The sequence below is a fragment of the Pholcus phalangioides genome, unplaced genomic scaffold, assembly GCF_987345545.1.
Source record: "Pholcus phalangioides strain wild (caught in Gottingen) unplaced genomic scaffold, Ppha-v1.0 ptg000015l_1, whole genome shotgun sequence".
Taxonomy (NCBI): domain Eukaryota; kingdom Metazoa; phylum Arthropoda; class Arachnida; order Araneae; family Pholcidae; genus Pholcus; species Pholcus phalangioides.
The window spans coordinates 106,603,371-106,629,185 of NW_028301608.1; the positions used below are offsets into that span (position 1 = coordinate 106,603,371).

The following is a 25,815-nucleotide window of genomic DNA, read 5'->3' on the forward strand; positions in this document are numbered from 1 at the left end:
ATTGGATGTTTTTGGAATTTTTCTTTCATATTTTTCCGAAAAGACAGATTTTTTTTGAAAATCTTTTGAAAATATTTTAAGACATTTTCTCCCATCGACTACTTGTGAGGATCGGAATGAAGACATCTTTAGACCCATATTCTATGGGGCTCTAGACTAAACCACCAAAGAATGCCTCTAGGCTGCCTATGGGCACTGAATCAGGGGTGAAGGAGAAAAATAATTACAAAAATTTCGAAAAAATAGTTTTTATGGACGAATTTCAAACTAAAGATGCGGGCGAAACACCCGCATCTTTAGTGCTCGTATGAAAGGAGTGCCCGCGTCCGCATCCGCTCCTTGTGAAAGGGGCCTTAGGGTGGGGTGACGTCACAAACGGTCCTGAACTAGTGCCAGAGGATGACATTCTTTGTGCGTGATGAGGGCTTTCTTCTTTAGTGGGTGTTGTATTGGCCCGCTACTTTAGTACGGCAGAACGACCTAGTTGCCACGGCACAGGCGAAAAACGTTTTATTCAGGTCAGATGACTTGGACAGACGTATATTTCTTTTCCGCTGAACAACCGAGAGTTAAGATTTCGTAATCAACTCAAGTGGGATCCTCGGTCAACGTGATATTTTTCATTCTCTGAAGGCGACATTCATAGAGTGCCGAAATGCATTGGGAGATTTGTATTTTAGTTGTATTTACATTATTTGTTGGGGATTTTTCTGAAAGTTGCGATATAACAATATAATAACAGTTGTGGGATATGATAACGATATATCACCAAAATCAAAATTGAAATTTTACCGAAATAATTACGTGCAAAAAATATTTTAATCAACTTTATTGGAAGCAAATAACCACATATGACATTGTTTCATTTTATTCCCCGCCGTGTAATCTAAAACATATGCATATCTGAAACTACTATTATTCATTATTTTTTTAATCAATTGAACTCTTGTTATGCGTCTTTGTAGTTGCTGAGATCAATGGATGGCCACATATCTCCAAGACAATCTTGAACATTCTCGGCTAGTTTTCGAATACAGTCCTGGGTTTATAATAAACAAATTAGAAAGCATATTAAGGATGAATATCTGAATTATTTGATACATTTAATCAAATCTTTACGAATGTGGTAGAAATGTTTATGTGTTGATTAAAACTTCAAAAAATTAAGTCATCCAGTGTAACAAGCATGTAAATATTTTAATCGGAAGTAGTACATAATGCGATGATCGTTGAGAATATTTTTATAGATTATTCGCGTATTTATTGCCCGATTTTAGGCTGAACAGAGGGTCTTGGTTCAAATCCCGTCGAATCTAAGATTTTTTTTTTTACCGGTAATTATGTCTTCAGATCGAGATAGAACATTCGAGGGAGTTCCGTTTTTCCTCCAAATTCATTGTTGATCATTTTAATAAGAAATATGTTAAGAAAAATTCAGAAAATGTTTATCAAACCCCTTAACGATAAGGGACGAGATATCTCGTCCAAACGCAAATGGAAGAAATTAATTACTGCTCTCCCCGTTTTTTTATCTCTTTTTTCTCACCATCGCAAAGCTTTACTTTGACCCTATGAACGGAAGTTGTTTTTCCCTATACTCCTGTGTTTGGTGATTATCCAAATTCTCACATATAATGTATCTCTCTTGAGAGAACAAATACGGGAGGGTGAGAAAGAGAAGGTTGAGACGGAGAAGTGAAAATAAACTAATCAATTTCTCTTCTTCTATTTCTGACATGCAAACAAGGAAACCAGTTTCTTAAATTTTATCGTGGATACTTCAAATATAGATCATCCAGATTTTTGTCGTCAAAAGCCTGTACGTGAAGGGGAATATTTATGAAACTATTCACATTTTTGTGTAGAAGGTGGTTGTGATAATGTATTAAATGAAATTAAGAATTAGGCAAATAAATTGTTAAAGATCATTTCGGTCATAAATTATTATGGAACATCTGTTGTGAAAGAAAAACATCGTTGAAGATAATCTATAATTATGCTACGATAGGTTTGTGAACGCAGCCATCATCAAATTTTTCTATGCTGGCTTGCTTGATAATTTAATCCACTGTTTAAGTTCGCACTCACCTCAAAATCCACCATCTTTCTTGATTCTAGGCTTGAGGGCTGGAAAAAAAAAATTAACCCTGGTTATTGGCACTGAGAAATTTAGAATAAAATGCAGAACACGGTCAGCCTTTGGTACCCCCTTGAATAACTTCTAGTGCCAAGCTTGTTCACCAAGATCATTTCTGTGAGCTGCATCAACTACAGTTAATATGACACTTAGATTCCTAGAAAGACTGGTTATTTTTGGAGATGATGAATTTTCTTCCTTGCAGTCGTCATAATCCAAAAATAACCAATCTTTCGAGAAATGCTGTATTAAGCGGAGAGGACATTTCTGCATATACAGAGTGTCCCATCAAGAACATCCCAAACTCTGCACATCCAGATTCCTCGCTTGGAATACATAAAAAATGCCAAAATAACTACTGTACCTGAACGACCCATAATTTTCGATACACCGGATGCGACGTCATAGTTTTCTTTTACATTTTTCTCGAAAACTATGGGTCCTACAGGTACAATAATTCTTTGGGCATTTTTTATGTATTCCGAGCGAGAAATCTGTCTGTGCAGAGTTTGAGAGATCTTGATGGGACACCCTGCATATTATGACACTACTGCTTAATCTCACGGCCATTCGCAGGAAGAGGAGTCAAACTAGGGTTATCAGAATGGCATGTATTCAACGTATGGGGAGCCATTAATTGGCTATCAGATAGTACTGATTGTATTCTGCATTTGAGCTACATTATGGGAAAAATATATATTTACATATTAAACTTCATAAAACGCAATTGTGAAACAACTCAATAATTTAAACATGTGATATTAATACACTGACTGGCAAAAGACGAAGTTGGGCACCTTGAACTTTATTGGCTCGCTTTTTACAGAAATTAAACAAGCGATTGCCATGACATTATCGTTATGAGATTATAATATATATTGATAGTTAAATTTGTATTAATATTTTTAAGTAAGACCTTTGCTGTATTGAGGAAGAGTCGAATGGCTCCCAAACACCTCCATAATGAATTTCCACAGTATCTAGATCGTTGGTTCTCAAAGTGCCCCCCCCCCCACTTATACCCACAAGGAGGCAATTTGATTTTTAACGGGGGGGGGGGGGGAGTTCCAGAAAGTTTTCAAATGAGTTTTTCAATTAAGGCTTGGAACTTTTCAGAACTTCCACAATTTTCAAAATGAGATCAAATTTATACTTTTTAATTTTAAGTTTCGTGATAACTTTATTTTTTATTTTCCTCTCTCACTGTTTTCTTTGGAGGGAGTTCGGCCAAGGGTTCTTAACTTTCCATGTTTCACCGACAACTTGTGAAAGTAAGATGAAGTCCATGGACCCCTTGTGATGATAAAATGAAGAAAAATGAGTCACAACCCCCCCCCCCTTTGCAAAATAATGTTCTCTGTTGTACATAGCAATATAAAAACAACGACTTAATGCTTTTCTCAGCCAAGCTCATGGACCCACCGAAGTCTCTCCAAGGACCTGTAGGGTTAAGAACCACTATTTTTTTTTTTTTTTTTTACTATTTTACTATATGAACCTTTTGACTCCCTCAACGTGAAGAGGAGTTCATTTTTGAATAACGATTACAACCAACGGGGACATGGTCTAATAAAGACTGGGAACCATTGCTCCATATCATATCAGGGGTGGTCAACAACTGGTTGCAATAATTTATGGGTTACAACATCCTTTTTTTTTAGCCTTTCAGTGTTAGGAAAAAAAACAATTTTACTACAACTCACAATTCCCACTTCGTTTCCAATGCACTGAAATATCTGAAAAGAGAAATTAAATAGAAGAATGAAATTTTAGATGTATAAGAAATCATGCCACATATTAATTACATACAGGATTTAAAGTCATAACGTTTTATATACATATATATATTTTACTGGACTGAACACACACACACACACACAGAACACATAAAACATGCAATCAAACTGAGAAAAACACAAAACAATAAACTCCATAAAAAATAACATTACAATGATACACTCTCTGACCCCAAGGGACTGGTAGTCCTTGCAATGGGTCAATATAAATTAAATTAGAAAGTTAATTGAATTATATGCAACAGCCTTTTTACAGTAATAATTGGTCAATATTTTATAATGTCATATACACTCATGTCCATAAATTAAGGATAATGCCAGCTCCGGCAAATAAAGGTTTAGAAGCAAAACAAACGTTACTTATTCATAAAGCCCATTTATTAAACAAAAGATAAAGAACAAAAACGATGGTCTATGTATGATACCATTCATAAAAACTACGATTTTTACTGACGTGGTATTCACAAATTGCCCGATAGATGGGAAAAATGTATAACAAGCAAAGGAGCAAGCATACTTTGAATAAAGCACTTTTTATCATTCTTCCGAATTTAACGTGTTTTTTTTTTTTTTTTTTTTTTGCCGCACCCCTCCCCCCCGGAAAAAGTTGAAATGACGGCCCTGTGTTGAGAATATAAATATATTGTGATTGGATCTCTCTTATGTTATTATTTGTACGATTAGTTACTTGGTATTGGTTCATTATTTTCGGGGCAATATATCTACAACCCTTTTGGAATAGTGTTTTATTTGTTTTTGGCACGTGATATATATTGTTGAATCTAGGTGAGGTTCTATTTTGTTTCGTTTCTAACCATTTTCTGTTTAAGAATGTGAATTTTATTAATCTATAAATATAGTTTTGTCTTTTAGTTAGTTTGTGACATTCTGCTATATAATTGTTTTCTGTAATGTTTGTTATTTGCGATCTTATTCTATTATATATATTATCTAGTTTTTGTATATTTGTTTGATAATCTTTAAGGCTTGGAACTTTTCAGAACTTCCACAATTTTCAAAATGAGATCAAATTTATACTTTTTAATTTTAAGTTTCGTGATAACTTTACTTTTTATTTTCCTCTCTCACTGTTTTCTTTGGAGGGAGTTTGGCCAAGGGTTCTTAACGTTCCATGTTTCACCGACAACTTTCACCGACTACTGAGTATATCGAAGCATAAAATAAATCTTTTACAAAAAGTTATTGTCGAGATTACGTTTTTTAATCTATATAAAATGTCGTCATATGTTCTTAATTTCTTTATTTTTTCCATTTTAGATCATCTTGTATTATTGTTATTAAGAGGTAGTTGTATTCATGAACTCTATCAATTTCATGGCAATTACATTGTGAAATATTACGACGTGGGCAGTGATCATGGATTTTTATTTTTATATGTTAGTTAAATTATTTATATTTCTTGTTTTTAAGCAAATATATTTGGTTTCTTGTATATTTAATTTAAGTTTGTGGCGTCGCCGCCGACACGTGTGGGAGAAGAAAGCCACTTCACACCAGAGCGATGATTGATGTACGCGCTCAAAGCGCCATCATGTGATTATTCGAGTTATCACGCAGTTCGTTTCTCGTCCTGTGTATAGAATGTTGTGTAAATAAAGTCCGTCCTTTCGTATTTTCTTTAGCCAGGTGCTGATTTTGTATAGGTCCTCTTCGACATTTTTTTAGTAAATTTGCAATTTTGGTATCTTCAACACACAGTATTGTGTCGTCTGCAAACGAGATTAATTTACCATTTATATTTAGTTTAAATATGTCATTTATGTAAATTAGAAATAATATCGGCCCAAAGACAGATCCCTGGGGACACCTTTTCTAACTTCTAGGAATGTACTGATTTCTTTATCTATTTTAACTGCTTGTTTTCTAATCAAGTAATATGTTTTGAACCAATTTAGTGTATTACCTCGTGTACCAGCTGATGACAATTTCTCTATTAGTATCCTTAGAACCACATAGTCAAAAGCTATTTTTAAATCGAGAAATACTGTTACTGAATATCTATTATGGTTCTATATCTATTAAGTTCTAAAATGGCTATTTTTGTATTTTTATTTTTTTTAAACCCATATTGGTTAGGTAGTAGAAAGTTCTGATAATTTAGGAAACTTAAGAACTGTTTTTTCATACACTTTTCAATTACTTTTGAAAAAATGGGAAGAATTGATATGGGCCTGTAGTTTAATGGGTCATTTTGAGCCGTTAGTGATAGAAACATGCTTTCAATTAGAAAAGTATCGGAATGACAAGCCCATTCGAGATATGCTATTTCTTTTAGTATAATTATTCTCCTAATTCGCAGCGAACTCAAATAACCTGGCCAATATTGCTCTTAAAAACGTGGAATATTTTTTTTTCGGACTCAGAACGAAGCAACAACTTTCTAATTGAAAATTAGAGGACGAGGTAGAAGGGGGGGTTAAAATATACCAAACTGTGTATACAATTAAATCGTTAATATTCATCAAATAAAATTGTTTCTACCGTATTGACAAGTTCCGGGTTATCAGCTATGTTATCGTAATATGCGTCTTGAGTAGGACCGATTTCATTCTGGCATCTTCGAATTGCTCTGAGCACCTATCAAACAAAAATACACAATTATTGCTAAATAATGGAATTATCCATTACGGATGGTGATTAGGCCTATAATTCTTTATAGAAAACGAAAATCTAATTTCTGTTGGAATCGCTGGTAATATTAAATACAGTGGAACCACCCACATAACGGACGTCTACCGTTAGCGGACATATTTTTTTAAATCACGTCAACGGATTTCAATGTCCTATTTTACTACACACTCCCCTCGTCAGAAGACGTAACTTTCGATCCCAAGGGGGGACAACAGCTATACCATGCTGAAAACACCGGTTCTCGTCCGCTCACCGAAGTTAAGCAGTATCGGGCGCTGTTAGTACTTGGGAGGGTGACCACCTCGGAACACCGCGTGCTGTTGGTATCACTCTTTTTCATGTTCTATTTTCAGATTCGGGCCTATGGAAAAGCCCTTCCAACGGAGGACAAGAGGAGAGGAGTTGGTGTTTCAGATCGGCTGAAGGTTGGGGACAGAGTTCGGTGATGAAATCGAGTGGCTCGGGATGTTTTCGTTGTTCTCTTGCGGGCGATCCGCCCGGGCTCCTTGGCCGCCAGCGGGGGTTTCCGAGGACTTTGTGGGGTGTGATTGCCATGAATCGGAGGCGATGGGGGGTCTCGGCGGGGTTGGGTCCTGTGGCTTAAGTGCCGGGGATGCCTGCCGTGCCCGGAGTTTTTCCAGCATGGCCCAGCCGCTAGGTAATCCGCTTCAAAGCGAGGGACATGTTTGGTGTTAGTGTTTGTAGTCCTTTGCGTGTGGCGCAATGCCGGCTGGCGTTCGGCCCATGTTCTTGGTGGCTGGCGGGGCTTTTTCTTCTTTTTCCAGCATGGCTCAGCCGCAAGGTAGCCTGCTTATATCCCACAAGGGACAGAGCGGGGGCGCCATGTTTGGTGTTAGCATTCCAAGGGTGTCCATTATCGAAAGGTTCCACTGTATCGCAAAAAAATGAAGTATTTTTAACGTTTTCTTTTTTGAACTGGTTTAAAAATAACGAGAATTGCTTGGTATTAAATGTTTATGAATAAAATATAATTTATACCCTCTTCGGTTCTTTCTCGTCACATTGATAGAAACCTCGCTGTAATGTTCTATTCCGCGCTGAAAAACATGTAAAATTTAGCTCCAAAAAATTAGCTAAAATAAATTTCAACTATAGCCGATCTTCATATAACGAAATATTCGTTTCAGACAATAAATAAATAAATTGTTAAAAAGAGGAAACAATTTTAATGCAGATTTAATAACAAAAATGTTAGCGTTACTTCAAAATTTTCCATTATATACATGCAGAGCCACAACTAGGCGGTGGGGGAGGGGTAGGTGTCACGGGTACCGGACCAGAGGGGACGCAAATTTCACCCGTTAACCTTTCCTTCAATATTATAAGGGAGGTGCCAAAATACGTGCTTGCCCCAGCTCACCAATCATCTAGTTGCGGCCCTGTATGTGCTTTACATAGAGTGTTGTATTTTGAAAAAAAGTTGGAGCAGTATATTGCATTGTAATGATCAGACATTATGTACGAAATAACATACATTATTTGTAACAAAGCACGATAATAAAATAGAAGGAAAAAAGGTCAGGCGAGGAGCGGAAATCATTGTGCCGTCGGGAAGTACAAAGGTAAACAAAAAGACGAGACGGTCTTGACCATGGTTCTATATAATTCATAGTAACTGTAATTTTCACTACATCCCCCCTTCCTCCACACACACACACACACACATACAATACGAGTCCACATACGAAGAACGGAGGAGGGCTGACTCGGAACCGGTGCATAGCATTCAGGATGCCCAACAGAAGTATTGGCAACAACAGCAGAACCACCATCAGCAGGTTCAGGCGCAGTCTCTGGACACCTTGAATCCTTAAGCAGAAGGAGGCGGCAAGAATTGGAAGTCCACACACTACTCGGAAGATTGAATTGTAGGATGCTTCTCTGGAGTATTATGCTATTATCTCATTTGGTTCTGATGACGTTTCCACACTCCACGATTCGTCTCAAACAGCGGTTCTCAACCAGTGCTCCGTGGCCACTCGAGGAAAATAAAAAAAAAGTAAATTTGAAAGAAATAATTGTAAATGTTTTTAAATAATCCAAATAAATCAGTAACTTTGATGAATAAATAAAAAATAGGCCTGCGGAGCTCTACCATCGAAATTTTTTACTAAAAACTGCTCCTGGAGTCAAACAGGTTAAGAACCGCTGTTCTGAACCAAATACATTTCTCCAAAATGTCTCTGAGGACTTCGGCACTAACCCACTTAGGACCATTCGAATAGTTCTAACCTAAGCTTAGAAAAAGGAAACTAAAAAACACAAATAAAAGATTAAGACAGTATAGAAGATAAGGTGATAAGAATGTAAGTACAACGTTGGATTCCTTTTCACCATCACCATTTTATCACTCTTATAAGAAAGATACGTCATATGTGAGGAAAAAAATCACTATAATCCCCTAAAATCACTATATCACTATGGATCTTCTCTGTCTTGATATGCCATTGGTGTCGGGAAGATGTATAATTTTTGATTGTTTTCCATAAAGTTAATAAGATTTTTAATCTTATTATAACTACCAGGATTTTGGAAGACCTTCAGCTTCCAAGACTGTGTATCAGCAACAGGGATTTGTAAGTGGAAGTCTTTGGTCAACGGGCAGGCTGTAGCGCCGCGAATGACCGTGCCCTCCCCCACCACATTTGCATTTTTCAGTCGTCGATGAAATCTCACCAGATATGCTGGGAAAGGACCATGTTCGGAAAAGAATATAACCATTTCCCTTGTCCATTTCCTATATTTGTATCTAGCTGTGAGGAGGAGGGCATATATTTTCCTGACAACTTTGCGTTCTGTCTGCCATCGATTTCGCCACTTATGCATCATTTCCTCAGAGAAGATGTTCTTTGCCCATGCCTTAAGGAAGACCAGCGAAAAGACAGACGTCACCCTTGCAGTCGCAGCTTTTGCAAGTTGGTCTACCTGTTCATTCCCATATGTTCCTGCATGAGCTTTCACTCAATTGAGACTGATTTGAGGATTGGCACACAGAACCTTTCTGATTTGTCTAGGGATTGAGTTATATGCAAACACCAAACATGCCCCCCCCCCGCTCTGTCCTTTGTGGGATATAAGCAGACTACCTTGCGGCTGGGCCACGCTGGAAAAAAGAAAAAGCGCCGCTAGCCACCAAGACCACGGGCCGACCTCCGACCCACGAAAAGGACTACAAACACTACCACCAAACATAGCCCACCTCTGAAGCAGATTACCTAGCGGCTGGGCCATGCTGGAAAAACTCTCTTGATGTCCGAGCCCGGTGGGCATCCTCCGGCCCGTAAGCCACAGGACCCAACCCCGCCGAGGCCTCCCATCGCCTCCGACTAGCGGAAATCACACCCCCAAAGTCCCCGGAAACCCCCGTCGGCTGCCAAGGAGCCCGGGTGGATCGCCCGCAAGAGACCAACGAAAACATCCTAAGCCATCCGCCTTCATCACCGCACTCTGTCCCCAACCATCAGCCGATCTGCAACACTAATTCCTCTCATCTTGTCATCTTTTTTTTCATAGACCCGAATCTGAAGATAGAACATGAAAAGAAAAACAGGATACATGTACCAATTCAGGTCTAATGAACTATAAATGTGTAAGAGGGAATTATCGATATTGGTATTAATAATATCACAAGACTGAAGGAGCGGGGGGGGGGGACTTTTCATTGCCAGTTAGAGATATATTTAGATTTTGATATTAAAGTCTTAATGATGATCAGGTCCGGAGAAATTTCCACCTTCATTTGAATATATAATGTTCAGTTGTGCACTAGTGGATTCACCGGCGGTATACATTCGAACACATGAATATATTGATGAATAACAAAAATTATGGCGTTTCGTATAGCAGTTGAGAAAGTATGATATAAAATTTGATTAAAAAAACAGGTGTCCGGGTACAACGTCAGCGTTTTTGTAACAGATGGGCTCTCGGAATCTTTTTAGAACCAGCGCTCCCTTTTTTAGTGCACGACTCCATAGCCCCCCCCCCCCCTTCTCTAGGTAAACTATATATATTGTACATCTATATATATAAAAACGAATGTCTGTCTGTCTGTTTAAGAAGTAAATACCCATTTGTTGGTAAAGTAGATTCATCGAGTTGTAAAGAAAATTCGGTAGTCGTCAAAAAATCAGAGATTTCTCCACATCCTCGGACATTTCGTCGATTCGTCTCTGCACTGTATTATTACTCAATGGAATTGTTTTAATAATATCAACTGGTAGCTTATGCACAGCACAGTATGCAGAACTTCGCTCACAGCTGCCAGTATTAATTCTTCGCCAATAGTGTGCGGTTTACCCGCTTTAGCAATGAGTAAGGAAATGTTGTATGACGCTCGTAATCCATCATTTTCTTGTTTCGATGTTGTCGAAAACATATTAGTCGAAGTTGGACGTCTTGAATGTTGATCTCTTAGCATTTGTGAAAGTGAGATAAATCTTTATCTTTTCTACCAGGATGTATTTTGCTCAAATGTTCTGCTAATCGCGAAGGTTTCATAGCTTCGTTTGAAAACACCTCGTGGCAAATCAGGCACATTGGTAATGTCTTGCTTGTGGGTGATCGAATAAAACCATATTTTAAATATTCGAGATTATATTGTCTGCATTTTTTCTTTGACTCCATCATGGATCTGTCTGTAGAAATTAAACAATAATATGAGTATTAAGAAAGAGATCCATATGCACAGAAATTTTGTAATAAATACGATATATTTTGGAGATTAACAGTCCGGGGGTGGCACATAAGAAACAAATGTCATAATTTTAGTAAATCCAAAAATATTTGTTTCGAAATTACGTGCTCTATTCGGGTGAAAAATTGTGTGGAATGCATCGCTTGTTTTTGTTTTTTTTTTAATAGTACCAACTATTACCAGTCCATTCGGCAATAGCAACCCAGCAACCTCTATGCTTGTAAAATAGTTATCAAATGTTGTATTTCGATTCATTCTGTAATATGGTTCACACAATTTATATCGACCAACAATAATTTAGCTGGAAGTTGGCTTTCTCGAATATTGGTAGTCAATATAAGAAAAAATTCCACAGATTTCTCAAAGTGCATTACCGAATTATTTCTATATTTCTTGCAATTGGCAATTGCAAGGAAACGATGTCCCGTCACACAATCCTGAGACAGACAAAGGTTCCGACCGGGTATGTCTAATGTTCAGCGGAGCAGCAACTAACTTATTTTAAACATTTCCCGCGTACTATTTAAATCAGAAGATTCTAGCTCGAATTTGACTGCAAATACAAATACAAGGCCACAACAGGAAAAATGCCCAACGAGGTGGCTGAGAAAAAGATGCCCATAACAAACATGGATGTCATATATTTCAAAAATACAGCAACCCAATTAAAAACTAAAATTATAAACAATATATACACATGAACAATGCCCATAATATGAAATATTATGTATATATGTATTCATATATTACAATGAAATATATCTTGTACCTTTATGATTTTACCAGGGTTATTAAAATCAAAACCATAAAAGTAATAAACATATTCTTACTTTTGGTGGGAACAATTATTGCACCAATTTACTCTTGCTATGAAGAAATTCCGAAATAATTTGGTTGGTATTTATAATAACCTTCAACCTCTGTCCACTGCACTATTGTACCACCCGGGCAATGTTGCCCGGAAATACAAGGTCTATATGACCTTGAATTTTCTGCACATGCTCAAAAGGGCGGCACCTTCAACGGTAACTCAATATCCTTGTTATATCCTATTTTTCGGAAAAAAATTCTTACATTATTTTTTACTAATTCTGAGGAAATTATCTCTGATTAATTTGAACATTATTTTCCATAAATTTTGGGATTATATTTCATTTATTCCGTGATTATTTCTCCGATTAATTACAGAATTACGTACAACATCGTCTTTCATTGATTTCAAAATCGCATCAATTCTGCATTTTCATCAATTTCCGACACCGCACGCCTTATATATAAATAATATACAAGCACACATAGGGTATTTGTTTAACAGAAGTTATATCTCATCATGTGCGGGAGGGGAAACGAAACTTACATTCGGCAATACATGTAATAATTTTGCTGACATGTTCGTTGTTTATTGTAGGGTTGTGAAAACCTTCGCATTCTCCAGATTGGTCCGCTGAAATACCTGTCAAAAAAAAAAAAGAAAACATATATATATATATATATATATAATTCATATGGTTTCAATTGAATTTTCCACGTAGCCTAACAATTACAAGGTTACATACTTCATTCAATTTCATTGTTCTGTGTCTTTTCTCTCTCTTACAACACCATTGATATAAAATTTTATCCCTAAACTCTGTTTCAACATATAGATTCTATTGTTAACGAATACATATAATTAGATCAGTTAGGTTTCCGTATTGGTTGTTCTTGAGTTTGCATATTCGAATTATTATACTTAAATTTTTTTTTTTCTTGAAAAATCACTGAAATATAGAGAAAACCCCGTTAAGACTCACTTCTCGTGAATATCGAGTGTGTTTTCATTATTTCACTCTTTATATTCAAGATCTAATTACAATGCCTGCCGCTTTATAAACTAATTTTTATTCCTTACGATTTTGATTTCATTAAGTGGCTGATTTTCATAACCGGCGAATCAAAACTAAAATTTGGGAATAAATTTTTTAAAAATCACATACAATAAAAATATGATAACAAAAAATATAGCACATATACCGTATTTTAACGTGTATAAGGAACCCCCACTCATTTTTTGTTATTTTTTGGGCTTAAAATTTGGAAAAACGTTATAAAGATATATGTATACTACTACCCTATGTATATAAGAAGAAACCACAGCTATTTTTGGGACCAGGTTTTTGGGAAAAAGGTGTTCCTTATACACGTTGAAATACGGTACATTATTCTACATCATTGATTCTCACACTTTTGTCACCCGCGGCTCTTTACCCGATTCATGGTACATCTGTAGCTCCCTAGAATTGTTTAGTAGATATTTTCAACTTACTATAAAACAACCACTTCAAACCATAAATAGGCACACAAATCAATATCTCCAGCTCTCCACGACGCTCACTTTGAGAAACACTGCGCTCTACGTAAAACACAATAGCTCTTACACAAAACACATTACATGTATGTTCTAGGAAAAATGTTGCTCACATTTCCTAGAAGTATTGACAGAGATTTCGTTTACACACATCACGTTTTTACGTGTTGATAAGTTTTTACACTTTTTCATCAAATTCAAGGTTGTATGTCTTCGTTTCAAAATATTGAACAGAGCTAGCCTGCCTAATATATGCCTGATTGTGAGGCAGTTTCACGCTGACTACATTTTTGCAACTTATCATACTTTTTGAGAATATCTCTTGTGTTCATCTCTCACATTTAAATCTTTTCGTTTTGAGACATGATGAGTGAGTGCTCTCGAACGTTATGTTAAATGAATCACCGTTTTAGAAATTTTAACTCGAAATTTGTTCAAGGAAACTTTTTATTTTCTGGATATTATGCTGCGGAAAGAAAAGTCATCGTCTCCGCCGAACTGTCTACACGAACCCAGGCTCTCTTGCATACCGGGCAAGCATGCTACCATCTACATCACTGGAGACACGACCCTGCCTTCCTTATTTCACGCACTGTGGCGTGAGGCACTGAAGTATAGACATTAGTAGCCTCTCTTAACTTCAGGAATTGACCCCCCAGGTGGGACAGTTTAGAGAGATATAGATGGCTTTTTTTCTCAGCCAGACATATCAAGGAAACATTTTATTTTCTGGATATTATGCTGAGGTGAACTCGGAAAGAAAATTCATCCTGTCTCCGCCGGGACTCGAACCCAGGCCTTCTTGCATACCGGGCAAGCATGCTACCCTCTACACCACTAGAGACACGACCCTGCCTTCCTGGAGTTAAGAGAGGCTACTAATGTCTCTACTTCAGTGCCTCACGCCACAGTGCGTGAAATTGGGAAGGCAGGGTCGTGTCTCCAGTGGTGTAGATGGCAGCATGCTTGCCCGGTATGCAAGAGGGCCTGGGTTCGAGAGAAAATAAAATGTTTCCTTGATATCTTGGGCTGAGAAAAAGCGATCTATCTCGATATTTGTTATTCTCATTGTTGGCACAACGCTTAATTTAGTAAGAGGAAACCTGTCTACTCGACATCAGATAGATGAACTCCTTCCCTATCATTTTCACTTACAAGTTTTTGGCAACAAATTTCATTACCTCTATTAGAAGAATCGGCGATAAATCTGGTAACCTTCTGATATCCTAATCGCTGCATGTTAGAATAAGGAAGAATGGAGGGGAAAATAGAATAAAAGGAAGAAAGAATAAATAAATTGGAAAGTGTATAAGAGAGTATACAATAGATTTATTTTCGCATTCTCACCCTCTACGTGTTCTCTTTCCCCTGTAATATTTATATAATAGAAAGATACATTATATGTGGGGGGGGGGGGAAATCACTATCAGGAGTACAGAGAAAAACGAGGGGGGATTTATGGGATTACGATAGAGCTTCGCGATAGTGGGGAGAGAGAGGAAAGAAAACACAAACTACTGGATTTAATTTACTCCACTTTCGTTTGGACGCAATATTACGTCCGTAATCATAAAGTCGACTGAAATTTGTACCTGTGTAAAACTTTTAATAAGTAAGACTGATGTTGTTCAGTCTTATTTCTTTGTTGATTTGTAGCCATTTTTTGTTTTGACAAAGTAGTAACAGTCTAAACTAAGAAAAAATAAAGTGTATTTTTGTATTGATATGTGAGAATACTTTTTCTTTAAAACCAGCGGATTCCATTGCTTCAAGCATGTCTTACTGTGTTTTAAAACAGAAATATTTTATCGGAACAAAGTTACCATAACTTATGGGTTACTTTGGCCCAAAATAAAAATAAATAGATTTCATAAAAATATTATAGATCATAGATTTATTATATATAAGTCATTTAAGAACGGTTTGAACTACAGTGAAACCTCGCTACAACGATACTCGATATAACGATAAATCCTCCTAAATGATACATTTTCAAATCTGATTTAGAATTGTCTATGTGTGGTCTAATGGTTATACACATCTAGATACAACGATATCCTTTCTTACAATAAATCCCTCTATAACGATATTTTTTAATATGTTTTGAAAATCGCTACAACGATATTTTCTTATATTTCGCTCAAAATCGTGTCGAATTCTATTTCTACTTCGTCACTTGTTTTCGTTCTTCCGAGGGAGTCGCTATTTTGCACCACCCGATCACATGTATTAATAAAGCTGTTGGTATTGCTAATTTCTGAGTAGGGCACCAAAGTGCAATGCGGTAAGCGTCTTTACAGGAGTAATACAATTAACTTAATTTTACTTATGAATCGATCAGTTACAATTTTACGCGGTTACCAAGTACTCAAAGCTCATATTCAGATGGTAGTAACACAACGCCGATGTACAAAAGATGTCAAAAAGAAGTATAAATTCGGTCGTGCATGATGTTAATGTTGCCTTTCGGTATAACGCCATATTCATAAGTTAAATGGAAACTTTACCCGAAATCGCAACCCATTTCCGTCCCACCAAAACGTGACCGATTTCCGTTGCATGGAAACGGACACAACAAAAGTTGCACTTTTCGAGTTAATGCGATTTTATATAAAAGAGAGAAGATTCCACGCCAATTTTCTGATATTTTTTTTCCTAACAAAGAATAAATACAAATAAACGAAATTACATGAGGGAAGAAACTTACCTTTCAGATCATCAAGAAACAGTAGAAACGTTGTAAAGAGAATTAGAGAAAATCCCATCGTTATTTTAATGTAATAACACTCTTCAGTCGAGAAGTTCCTATATTGCTGTGGGTCTATGTGGGATATCTGTTACATGTATATCTATATGAAAATTAGACAGCATCAGGCTCTCTTAACTTTTCTATCGCCTCGTGATCTCATTCTTGATTTTCATCTTTGTTTAAGCAGCGGTTTTTGATAAGTGGTACTTACGGTGTAGAGTTCCTTGAAATATTTCTTAGGTTAATCTGAAGACACGTGTGTTCAACCGAATCGAAACAATTCGAGTTGCATTTATTCAGTGGAAATACACCACGAATTCCATTCCACGGACTATTCCTTCCTTATTTACATTCCGTATCGTGAAACCTTAGGCGATTAACGGACTGATTTGATGCTGTGTATATTTCAGCTGACCTATAATATATTTTTAGGCTTTTTTATGTGGAAAGATGAAATGATTGTCGGACAGATATGATGTTTTATGCGACTTCATAATCTGTCTTATTCATGCATCGAAATACAAGTAATAAAAAATAAGTGATAATATTCGACAAAAAATGTCGAAGAATTTTGAGAATGTATTATCAATAATAAAAATTATCTCAGATCATCATTATGGTATAATAATTATGTGAAATAATTATTATAAACCCCCAGGACCACTAAATTTCTACTCACGAGATGTTAATGTTGCTTCCTGGGGTGGGATGAGAAGTTGACTTTTTTTTTTTTTCTGGAGAAAATAAATGTTTCCTCCGGGAAACCCCGTATGGTGAACTACGGGGTTAGAATCCAGACCGGAGGTTAGTATCTCTCACGTCCTGCAGCGTGACGCACTGAAGTAGAGGCAAGCAGACCTTTTAACTTGCAAACTGTGGCGGTAGTAGTGAAATTGAGATGATTTTTGATTATTTCCTCAGACCACTTGTTTGAAGGAAATACGACTGTTCCTGGATATTATGCCGAGGTAAACTCGGGAAGAAAAGTCTACTGATCTCCTCCGGGAATCGCGTGAACCCAGTCTTCCTGCAATCCGGGCAAACGTGCTATCCATATACACCGCAGGAGATATAAACAATGCGTCCTTATTTTCGCTCTGTAGCGTGACGCGCTGAAGAAGAATCATAGTTACCCCCCCCCCCCCCAGGTGGCGGCAGTAGTGATATTAAGAAGATTTTTGATTTTTTTCTAAGCCCAATTGTATGAAGGAAAGACTTTTTCTCGATTTTATTCCGAGATGAACTCGGAAAGAGTGGGAATGTGGGTTGGTAGGCCCCCTCGGGGATCCGGAAATTTCGCCCCCGACATTTTGTCCCCGACTTTTCGCCCCTGGAACGTTTCGTCCCCGTCACATTTCACCTCCGGAAATTTGGCCCCTGACCTTTAGCCCCTGGGACGTTTCGCCCCCGAAATTAAATTTTCGTACCTGATATTTCACCTGCCCTGAACGCATGAGTGACTGTATGAGTGAGTGACCATATAAGTGGATGAGTGACCAAGTGAGTGTGAAATCGGCTTTAAGAGTGAGTTAGTGACCGTACAAATGACCAAGTGAGTGACAGAATGACTGACCACGTGAGCGACAGTATCTATGAGTGTGGAATTGACTGTATCAGTGAGTGTCTGTATGTGTGTCCAAGACAGTGACAGAATGACTGACCACGTGAGCGACAGTATCTATGAGTATGGAATCGGCTTTAAGAGTGAGTTAGTGACCGTACAAATGACCAAGTGAGTGACAGAATGACTGACCACGTGAGCGACAGTATCTACGAGTGTGGAATTGACTGTATCATTGAGTGACCGTATGTGTGTCCAAGGGAGTTACTGCGTGATTAACCGTATTAGTGGCCAAGTGAGTGACCGATTGAATGCTTGTATGAGTTTTCAAGTGAGTGACTGATTGAGTGATCATATGAGTGACCAAATGATTGCCCCACATGAATGACCGAGTGATTTACTGTATGAGTGACCAAGTCAGTGGTCGAGTGATTGACCGTACGTGTGACCAAGTAAGTGACCAAGTGATTGCTTGTACGAGTTCCAAAGTGAGTGACTGAGAGATTGACCGTATCAGTGACCAAATGAGTAACCGAGTGATTGACGGTGTAAATTTCCAAGTGAGTGACCGAGTGATTGACGGTGTAAATGTCCAAGTGAGTGACCGAGTGATTTACCATATGAATAATTGCATGATTGACCATATGAATAATTGCATGATTGACCATATGAATAATTGCATGATTGACCATATGAATAATTGCATGATTGACCATATGAATAATTGCATGATTGACCATATGAATAATTGCATGATTGACCATATGAATAATTGCATGATTGACCGAGTGATTTACCATATGAATAATTGCATGATTGACCATATGAATAATTGTATGATTGACCATATGAATAATTGTATGATTGACCGAGTGACTGTAGAAGTGACAAAATGAGTGTTCGAGTGATTGACCATATAAATGATTGTATGAGTGACCGGGTGAGTGACGGTATGAGTGTCCAAGGGAGTTACTGAGTAATTGACCATATGGGTGACCGAATGAGTGAGTGCTTATTTGAGTTTCCAAGTGAGTGAGTGCTTATTTGAGTTTCCAAGTGAGTGACTGTGGTTCACTGTATGAGTGATATAATGTATGACCATATGAGTAACCATAATAATGACCAGGTGAGTGGCCAAGCAAGTGACCACATGAGTAACCGTAATAATAACCAAATTAGTGACCACGTGAGTGACCAAGCAAGTGACCGTATGAGTGACCGTAATAATGAATAAGTGAGTGACGGAATGAGTGACAAAGTGAATGATCGTATGAGTGACCGTAATAATGAATAAGTGAGTGACGGAATGAGTGACAAAGTGAATGATCGTATGAGTGACCGTAATAATGACCAAGTCACCATATGAGTTATTACGTGAGTGACCATATGAGTGACCATATGAGTGATCAAGTGAGTGACCGTATGATTGGCCGGGTGTCTGCAAAGATTATCCCCCTCTTCATCCCCCTGTTATGAGTGGTTATGTAGTACTTTAATGGGCCCTAAAAATTAAGAATTTGCTTTGAAACATGAAATAATTGTTTCCAAATTTACGTTGCAGTGAAATTTTTCAACATCAGCTGAAGTATAAACAGTCCTGAAGAAAAAAATTAAAATCCCCCCAAACACCCCCCCTCCCCCCCCCCCGCTTAATACGTACGCCAATGTATTTGTGACAGCAATAGACATTATATTATGCTTAGTGCAAGTTTCTGCCGCATACTCACCTAACATTAACATAAGGGGCGAAATGTCGGGTGTGAAATGAGATATCCGGTCCAACTCACGTGGTCGCTCACTTGATCACTCATACGGTCACTCACTTGATGATTCATACGGTCACTTACTTTGTCACTCACTTTATTACTCCTGCAGTCATTTCTACGTCACTCATACGGTCAGGGCAGGTGAAATGCCAATCGGTATATAAATTTCTACCGATATAAAATAACTTACTTGTCATTCATGCGGTCACTCATACAATCATTCATATGTTCACTATACGGTCACTCCTACCATTGCTCATGCAGTCAGGGCAGATGAAATGTCAGGAAGTATATGTTCAACTCACTTGATCACTCACAGGGTCACTCACTTGGCCGGGGCAGGCAAAGTTTCGCAAGTAGATGTCCAACTCACTTTATTGCTCATACGGTCACTTACATGGTCATTCTTACTATCAATCATCAGTTCACACATACGGTCATTCATACCATCGCTCATACAGTCAGGGCAGGTGAAATGCGAAGGAAGTAAATTTGCAATTCACTTGATCACTTATAGGGTAACTCATACCATCATTCACATGTTTACTCGTACGGTTATTCATACGATCAGGGCTGGTTAATTGCCAAGGATAAATGTCCAGCGCACTTGGTTACTGATATGGTCACTCACTTGGTCACTTGTACCATCATTCATATGTTCTCTCATACGGTCTGGCCAGGCGATATATCAAGGGGGGTAAATGTCCAACTCACTTTTGATCACTGATAGGGTCACTAATTTGGTCACTCACCGGGTCGCTCATATGGTCCGGGAAGGTGAAATTCCCGGAGCGAAATGTAAGGGGTGAAATTTCCGGGGGCCAAATGTAACGGGGACGAAACGTGCTAGGGGCGAGATGTCGGGGGCAAAGATTCCGTGAACCGTAGATATATATATATATATATATATATATATATATATATATATATATATATATATAGCTATGTTATACCTTTTCTCTTCAACGATTTCCGAGACATCATCACCTGGAACTGCAAACCTGTTTGCTCGAAGATCAAGGACGATGAGTCCGCTCTTCCTTAAACGCTATTTTAGTTAATCCGAAAACCAGTATTCGATCGAAACGCATTAATCTCGCTGTACGAATATACAGCTTTGTCTTCTGAATAAATAAATATATATATATACATATATATATATAATACATACATATATATATATAATACATACATATATATATATAATACATACATATATATATATAATACATACATATATATATATAATACATATATATATATAATACATATATAATACATACATATATATACATATATATATATGAACGTGCTTTCTTTTACTTATAATAGAATCGATTTCTCTTATCAGTGTTTAAACAGCGGTACTCGGATATAGATTCGAGAGATGCATTAACTCAGTAAAAATACTTTATGAATGCAACAGAGCTTCTATTTCAAGAAATACCAGATAAAATCAATAGATTAACCTTCGGATCATTTGGAATCTCTACTGAGTAAGTCTACTACTGCTGATATAAGTTGAGATGTGACTCATCTGGCAAATTCTCGTATCTGATTTTTTTTTCTTTTTTTTCAGATTTATTCGTACACTCTTCATTGCTTCATATTTTTTAATTTAAAATTACTTTTGAAGAAAATATTTTTCAAATTTTCAAACTCGTTCTAGTTAAAGGCTCAACCCCCATTCTCTTTTATCTTGTTTAGGAAAAAAATCTATCCTTAAAATCTTTTCTACAGTACCGATCTCAATGCAGTGAAACCTTGTTAGCGGATCATCCGGATAACGCATCACTCAGCTTCCTGAGTCACTTTTTTTTTACGATAACCGATTTGTCTTCAATGACATTCTTATGTTAGTAAACTCCTATGATAATGCACGTCTACTCTTCGCTTGAGACGGGTTCTTAACCTTTTTTTAAGCTGCGACCCAAACTCAACAAAAAATCAGCTTCGCGAGCCATGGGACTGTTTGTTTTTCGAAATTAGTGAGACCAGTGGCACAGTAAGTGCATTTATAACAGGACTATAAGTGCATTTGTACGACCCATCTCAAAAGCCCGTGCGAATCAAGTTACAGTCGCGACCCATAGTTCAGGAATCCCTGGCTGGAAGTGGATTTTCGAGACACAGCTCAAAAGCAGAGCGAATCAAATTTGTGTAGTGACCCATAGCTCAAGAACCTCTGGCAGCAAATGGATTCGTACGATCCATCTTGGATGTCCCTGACAATCAAATTCAAAAGGTGACCCATAGATCAAGAATTCCTAGCTGTAAATATGAATCTATTTATAGATTCATATATCTATCATACAACTGTACTATACACGATGATTCATGCATGTAATGTATCATTATATCAGGGTACGATCGTAAAATTTGTTATAATTATATCGGGGTACAATCGTAAATGTGTTATCATGATATCGGTGTCCGACTATATTGACCGCACGTACTGGGCTCATTTGGAATATTTTTCACCAATATATATAAAATTCACTAATCACACTAGGGATATTATGCATAATCACAAATAAAGACGATAAATTTCAAGTATTTATCAAATTTATCAACGACACTTGGTTATTATGCATAACCTCTGGTAAAAGTGATAATTTTTTTTTGTTTATCAAATTTACCAATGACGCTTGGGTATTACGCATATTCACCTGTAAAAATGATAAATTTGTCAAACATACTAAGACGATCGGTAACTATGCATTTTAACTCTTTATTATGACGAATTTATCACATTTACCGTAACGTATACATACATTTAGTATTCAAACGGGACGTATGGTTAACCAAAGAACACCGAAAGTCATAACCACTTCTAGTTTTTCTTTGCGTCGTATATCATTAAACTTTCAATTAAAATTTAAGTTCTTTTTATGCTGTCGTGCTTAAAATGTGGAAAAATATTGAAATTTCGCTCATTTCTCTATAAAAGTTTTCCAGCATGTTTTCGAATTATGGACTACCATAACAAATGCGGGCTGTCTGTCAATTTTAAAATACCACAATTTGGACAACTGTGCAATTATTGCGAATTATGTTAGCATACTAAAAAAAATGTAATTCGTAAGACTAACTATATTTCATCGAGAAAAGTACGGGGAATCTCTTGAATACAAGACCTCTTAAATACACAGGACATCTACACACGATTCTCGCTAAAAACTTGCAAAGATGAGAATAATTGCTGGAAAAATTACCGATGAGCGAGATAGAATTCAAATTAGAATTAGATAGAATCAAATTACAGCTCATCAATTTCTTTTTCAATTGAATAAAAAAAACGTTGAAGATGAAAATTCAATAATATGCATGATGAATATTTTTGTCATAATTAATCACGATATTATTTGTAAATTATCATAATATATACTAATATAAAAATAATAAACATAAAAAATAAAAATTCGAATAAACTTCAATGGAAAATGCCGGAAAAAACGGGACATGTGAATAAAAAAGTTGGAATGGCCGTAAATACGGGAAAATACGTAAATGCCCTGTAAAATACGAGTACAGTGAAAACTTGCAACAACGATACTCGATATAACGATAAATCCCTCTACAGGAATTTTTCATTCAAGTCTTATTTGGAATTGTCTATACTCTAATGTTAAACTTCAGGCTTTCGATACAACGATAATCCATCTGAAATATATTACTATTTGAAGAATCGTTACATCCAGGTTTCACACTATACAGAGTGAATAGGTAACAGGGTATATGACATTTTTACTGCCGAACCGTTGATCTTAGAAGTGCACTTCCAATTGGAAGAAGTATCCAAATAACATGTAATACTCAGATATGTCATTCATATTTTAAGGGATTGAGTTATTAAAATAAAAAAAATTAACTTTTTATATACAGTCTCGAGTGTGTCCCAAATTCCAATTAAAAAGTTGTCCTGCCTATCCTAATGTCACCTAAAAAAATTCCACGTTTCTACGTAAGTCCAATATTTGCTGATATATTCGAATTTGAAAAACGGAGGAAAGTTGGGAAAAAACAGCATTAGATGCGGGTAAAGTGGTTCTCCCGCAATTAATGCTGTTTTTCCCCCACTCCCTTGATCTTCCTTATTATCATAGAATCATTTAAGACTGCTCTCCGGATTCAAAACCAAATTGCACAGAATTTTTTAATATGTGATTATCGGTGCCTTGAGAAGTGACCAGTAACCATAACATATTTGAGAAGTCTCAAAAAATTGGGACGTTCATTTAGTATGTTTTTATTTTCAATTAATCACAACTTCTTGATAGACAAAATTTAATTAATTAGTGATTATTTATCAACGGGAACCTCATTCACTATAGCGAATAAAAAATTAGGGGAAAAAACTGAGTTTTTTTTTTCCTTTTTAATTCAACGAAAAAATTATTTCTGTTTGTGATCAGGAAAAAACACTAATTTCTATCAAAAAATCAGGATAAAATTTCTGAAAATTTAATCTTTCTCGAAAAATCATAAAAAAACTAAATTTCCATGTGAATTTTTTTTTAAAAAAGCTATGACACTCACTTAACCGCGCAATTTCCATGACTGTTTCTTTTACAAAAAATTGTTAAAACAATTTTTTACTTAACCGTTAAAGGGTTAATCATTACTTAACCGTTTAAGGGGCACAACAGAAATAACTAAACACCCTTTAAAATGTCATTTCGAATGAAGAATAATTTCTTCCGATTTTCAGCAGGGGTGCAAACTAAGGGTTATAAAGAAGAATGTTCCATTTAGAAATCAACTTTACGAAATGTCTAGGCTTGTCAATGCTGAAAGAAGAGGCTTTAAAGGAGGCGAGATATCTCGTCAATGCCGCTTAAAGGGTTAAAAAACATTTTTTTTTAACGAAACATCAGTCATAATTGGGTTAAAAGACAACCTTACCCTTCACAAATGTGAAAATGAAAAGTCCTTGAGCAACATATATCAAAGAAATGACAGCCATCACGGTTTTTTCAAATAACGAATTGAATGAGTTACTCTGTCATCCGAACTTATATACATCTCGTATATCTCAACATACGTGCAAAGCATTTTTTGAGAACGATTATTATTGCGTTGCGGTTTCGATTATTTTGAAACCATCTATCAGTCACACGTTTCAACATTTCATGCAAAACACGAGATTTCCACACTTCGTTTTGATATAATTATGTTCGCTGTTGTTTTTTTACTGTGTCATCATATACCTGAAGAACTTTCTAAACAAAAAAATAATCGAACGATACTTCACACGACGTGATACCGCGACAGAGACATATGTTTCAGGTTATTGTTATTAAGTTTTTTTTTTCATGACATTCTCATAAATAAGCGTGTTATCCGAGTTTCGAAAGGAAAAAATTAGGTATTCATCGTCAATTTTTCGGCATATACAGGGTGGTTCATAAAATAATTTTGCCGATATAAGAGCTCCTAGAGACCGCAAAAATCGACAAATGCGAATGAAATTCGAGATGCAGGGTTTTCAGAGTATGCCATCGAGAATGAGAAGAGAAACAAAAATTTAACTCTCGTGGTTACGGTTACAGCACAATTTTTTCAAAAATTAAATGGTGACAGTCGATTTTAGGCATTGCAAAGTGATCGGCGCAGAAAAACCCATAAACGGCATTTCACGGTAGTACCTGATTACTACCTGTTATTGTTATTCTACCAGTTATTACCTGTAGCACCGCAAACGCAGGCGCTTGACGTGGGAAATGAAACATGGGGAAATAACCTATGCAGAAGATCACACGGCCGCAGGAATTTTCTCACCGAGGAGTTAGCGCAGCAGTCCCCTTGGTGAAATATTCTTTGTCTGCGTTTATGGTGCTGTAGGTATAATTCCAACTCCATTCGTGGTTTTTCACTGCTCCGATCACTTCGCAATGCATAAAAATAAATGTTGTCATTTGAATTTTTTTTTCAAATTTTGTTGCTGCAACCGTAACCGCTAGAGCTAGGTTTTTGCTTTTCTTTTCATTCTCGAGCGCATACTCTGAAACGTCGATATCTCGAATTTCATCCAAATTCATTGATTTTTGCGGCTGCTAGGGTCTTTTATATTGGCAAAGTATCGGCAAT

The 25,815-nt window shown here is 36.7% G+C and overlaps 1 protein-coding gene and 1 pseudogene across 2 annotated transcripts; one reads left to right on the forward strand and one right to left on the reverse strand.

Annotated features, from left to right (window-relative positions):
• Positions 1 to 812: 812 nt before the first annotated feature.
• On the reverse strand, positions 813 to 24,751 carry LOC149077303 (uncharacterized). 2 transcript variants are annotated; one of them, XM_089245070.1, is made up of 7 exons: positions 24,631 to 24,751; positions 12,660 to 12,755; positions 7,585 to 7,643; positions 6,436 to 6,531; positions 3,841 to 3,873; positions 2,089 to 2,127; positions 813 to 1,039 (listed from the first exon to the last, which is right to left on the reverse strand). In XM_089245070.1, the coding sequence occupies exons 1-7, from the start codon at positions 24,689 to 24,691 to the stop codon at positions 950 to 952; spliced, it is 474 nt and encodes a 157-aa protein (XP_089101196.1). In that variant the 5' UTR covers positions 24,692 to 24,751; the 3' UTR covers positions 813 to 949. The 2 variants fall into 2 exon arrangements, with proteins under 2 accessions (XP_089101196.1, XP_089101197.1); XM_089245071.1 differs by lacking the exon at positions 24,631 to 24,751 and adding an exon at positions 16,357 to 16,468.
• LOC149077304 (5S ribosomal RNA) lies at positions 6,793 to 6,911 on the forward strand (annotated as a pseudogene).
• Positions 24,752 to 25,815: the final 1,064 nt, after the last annotated feature.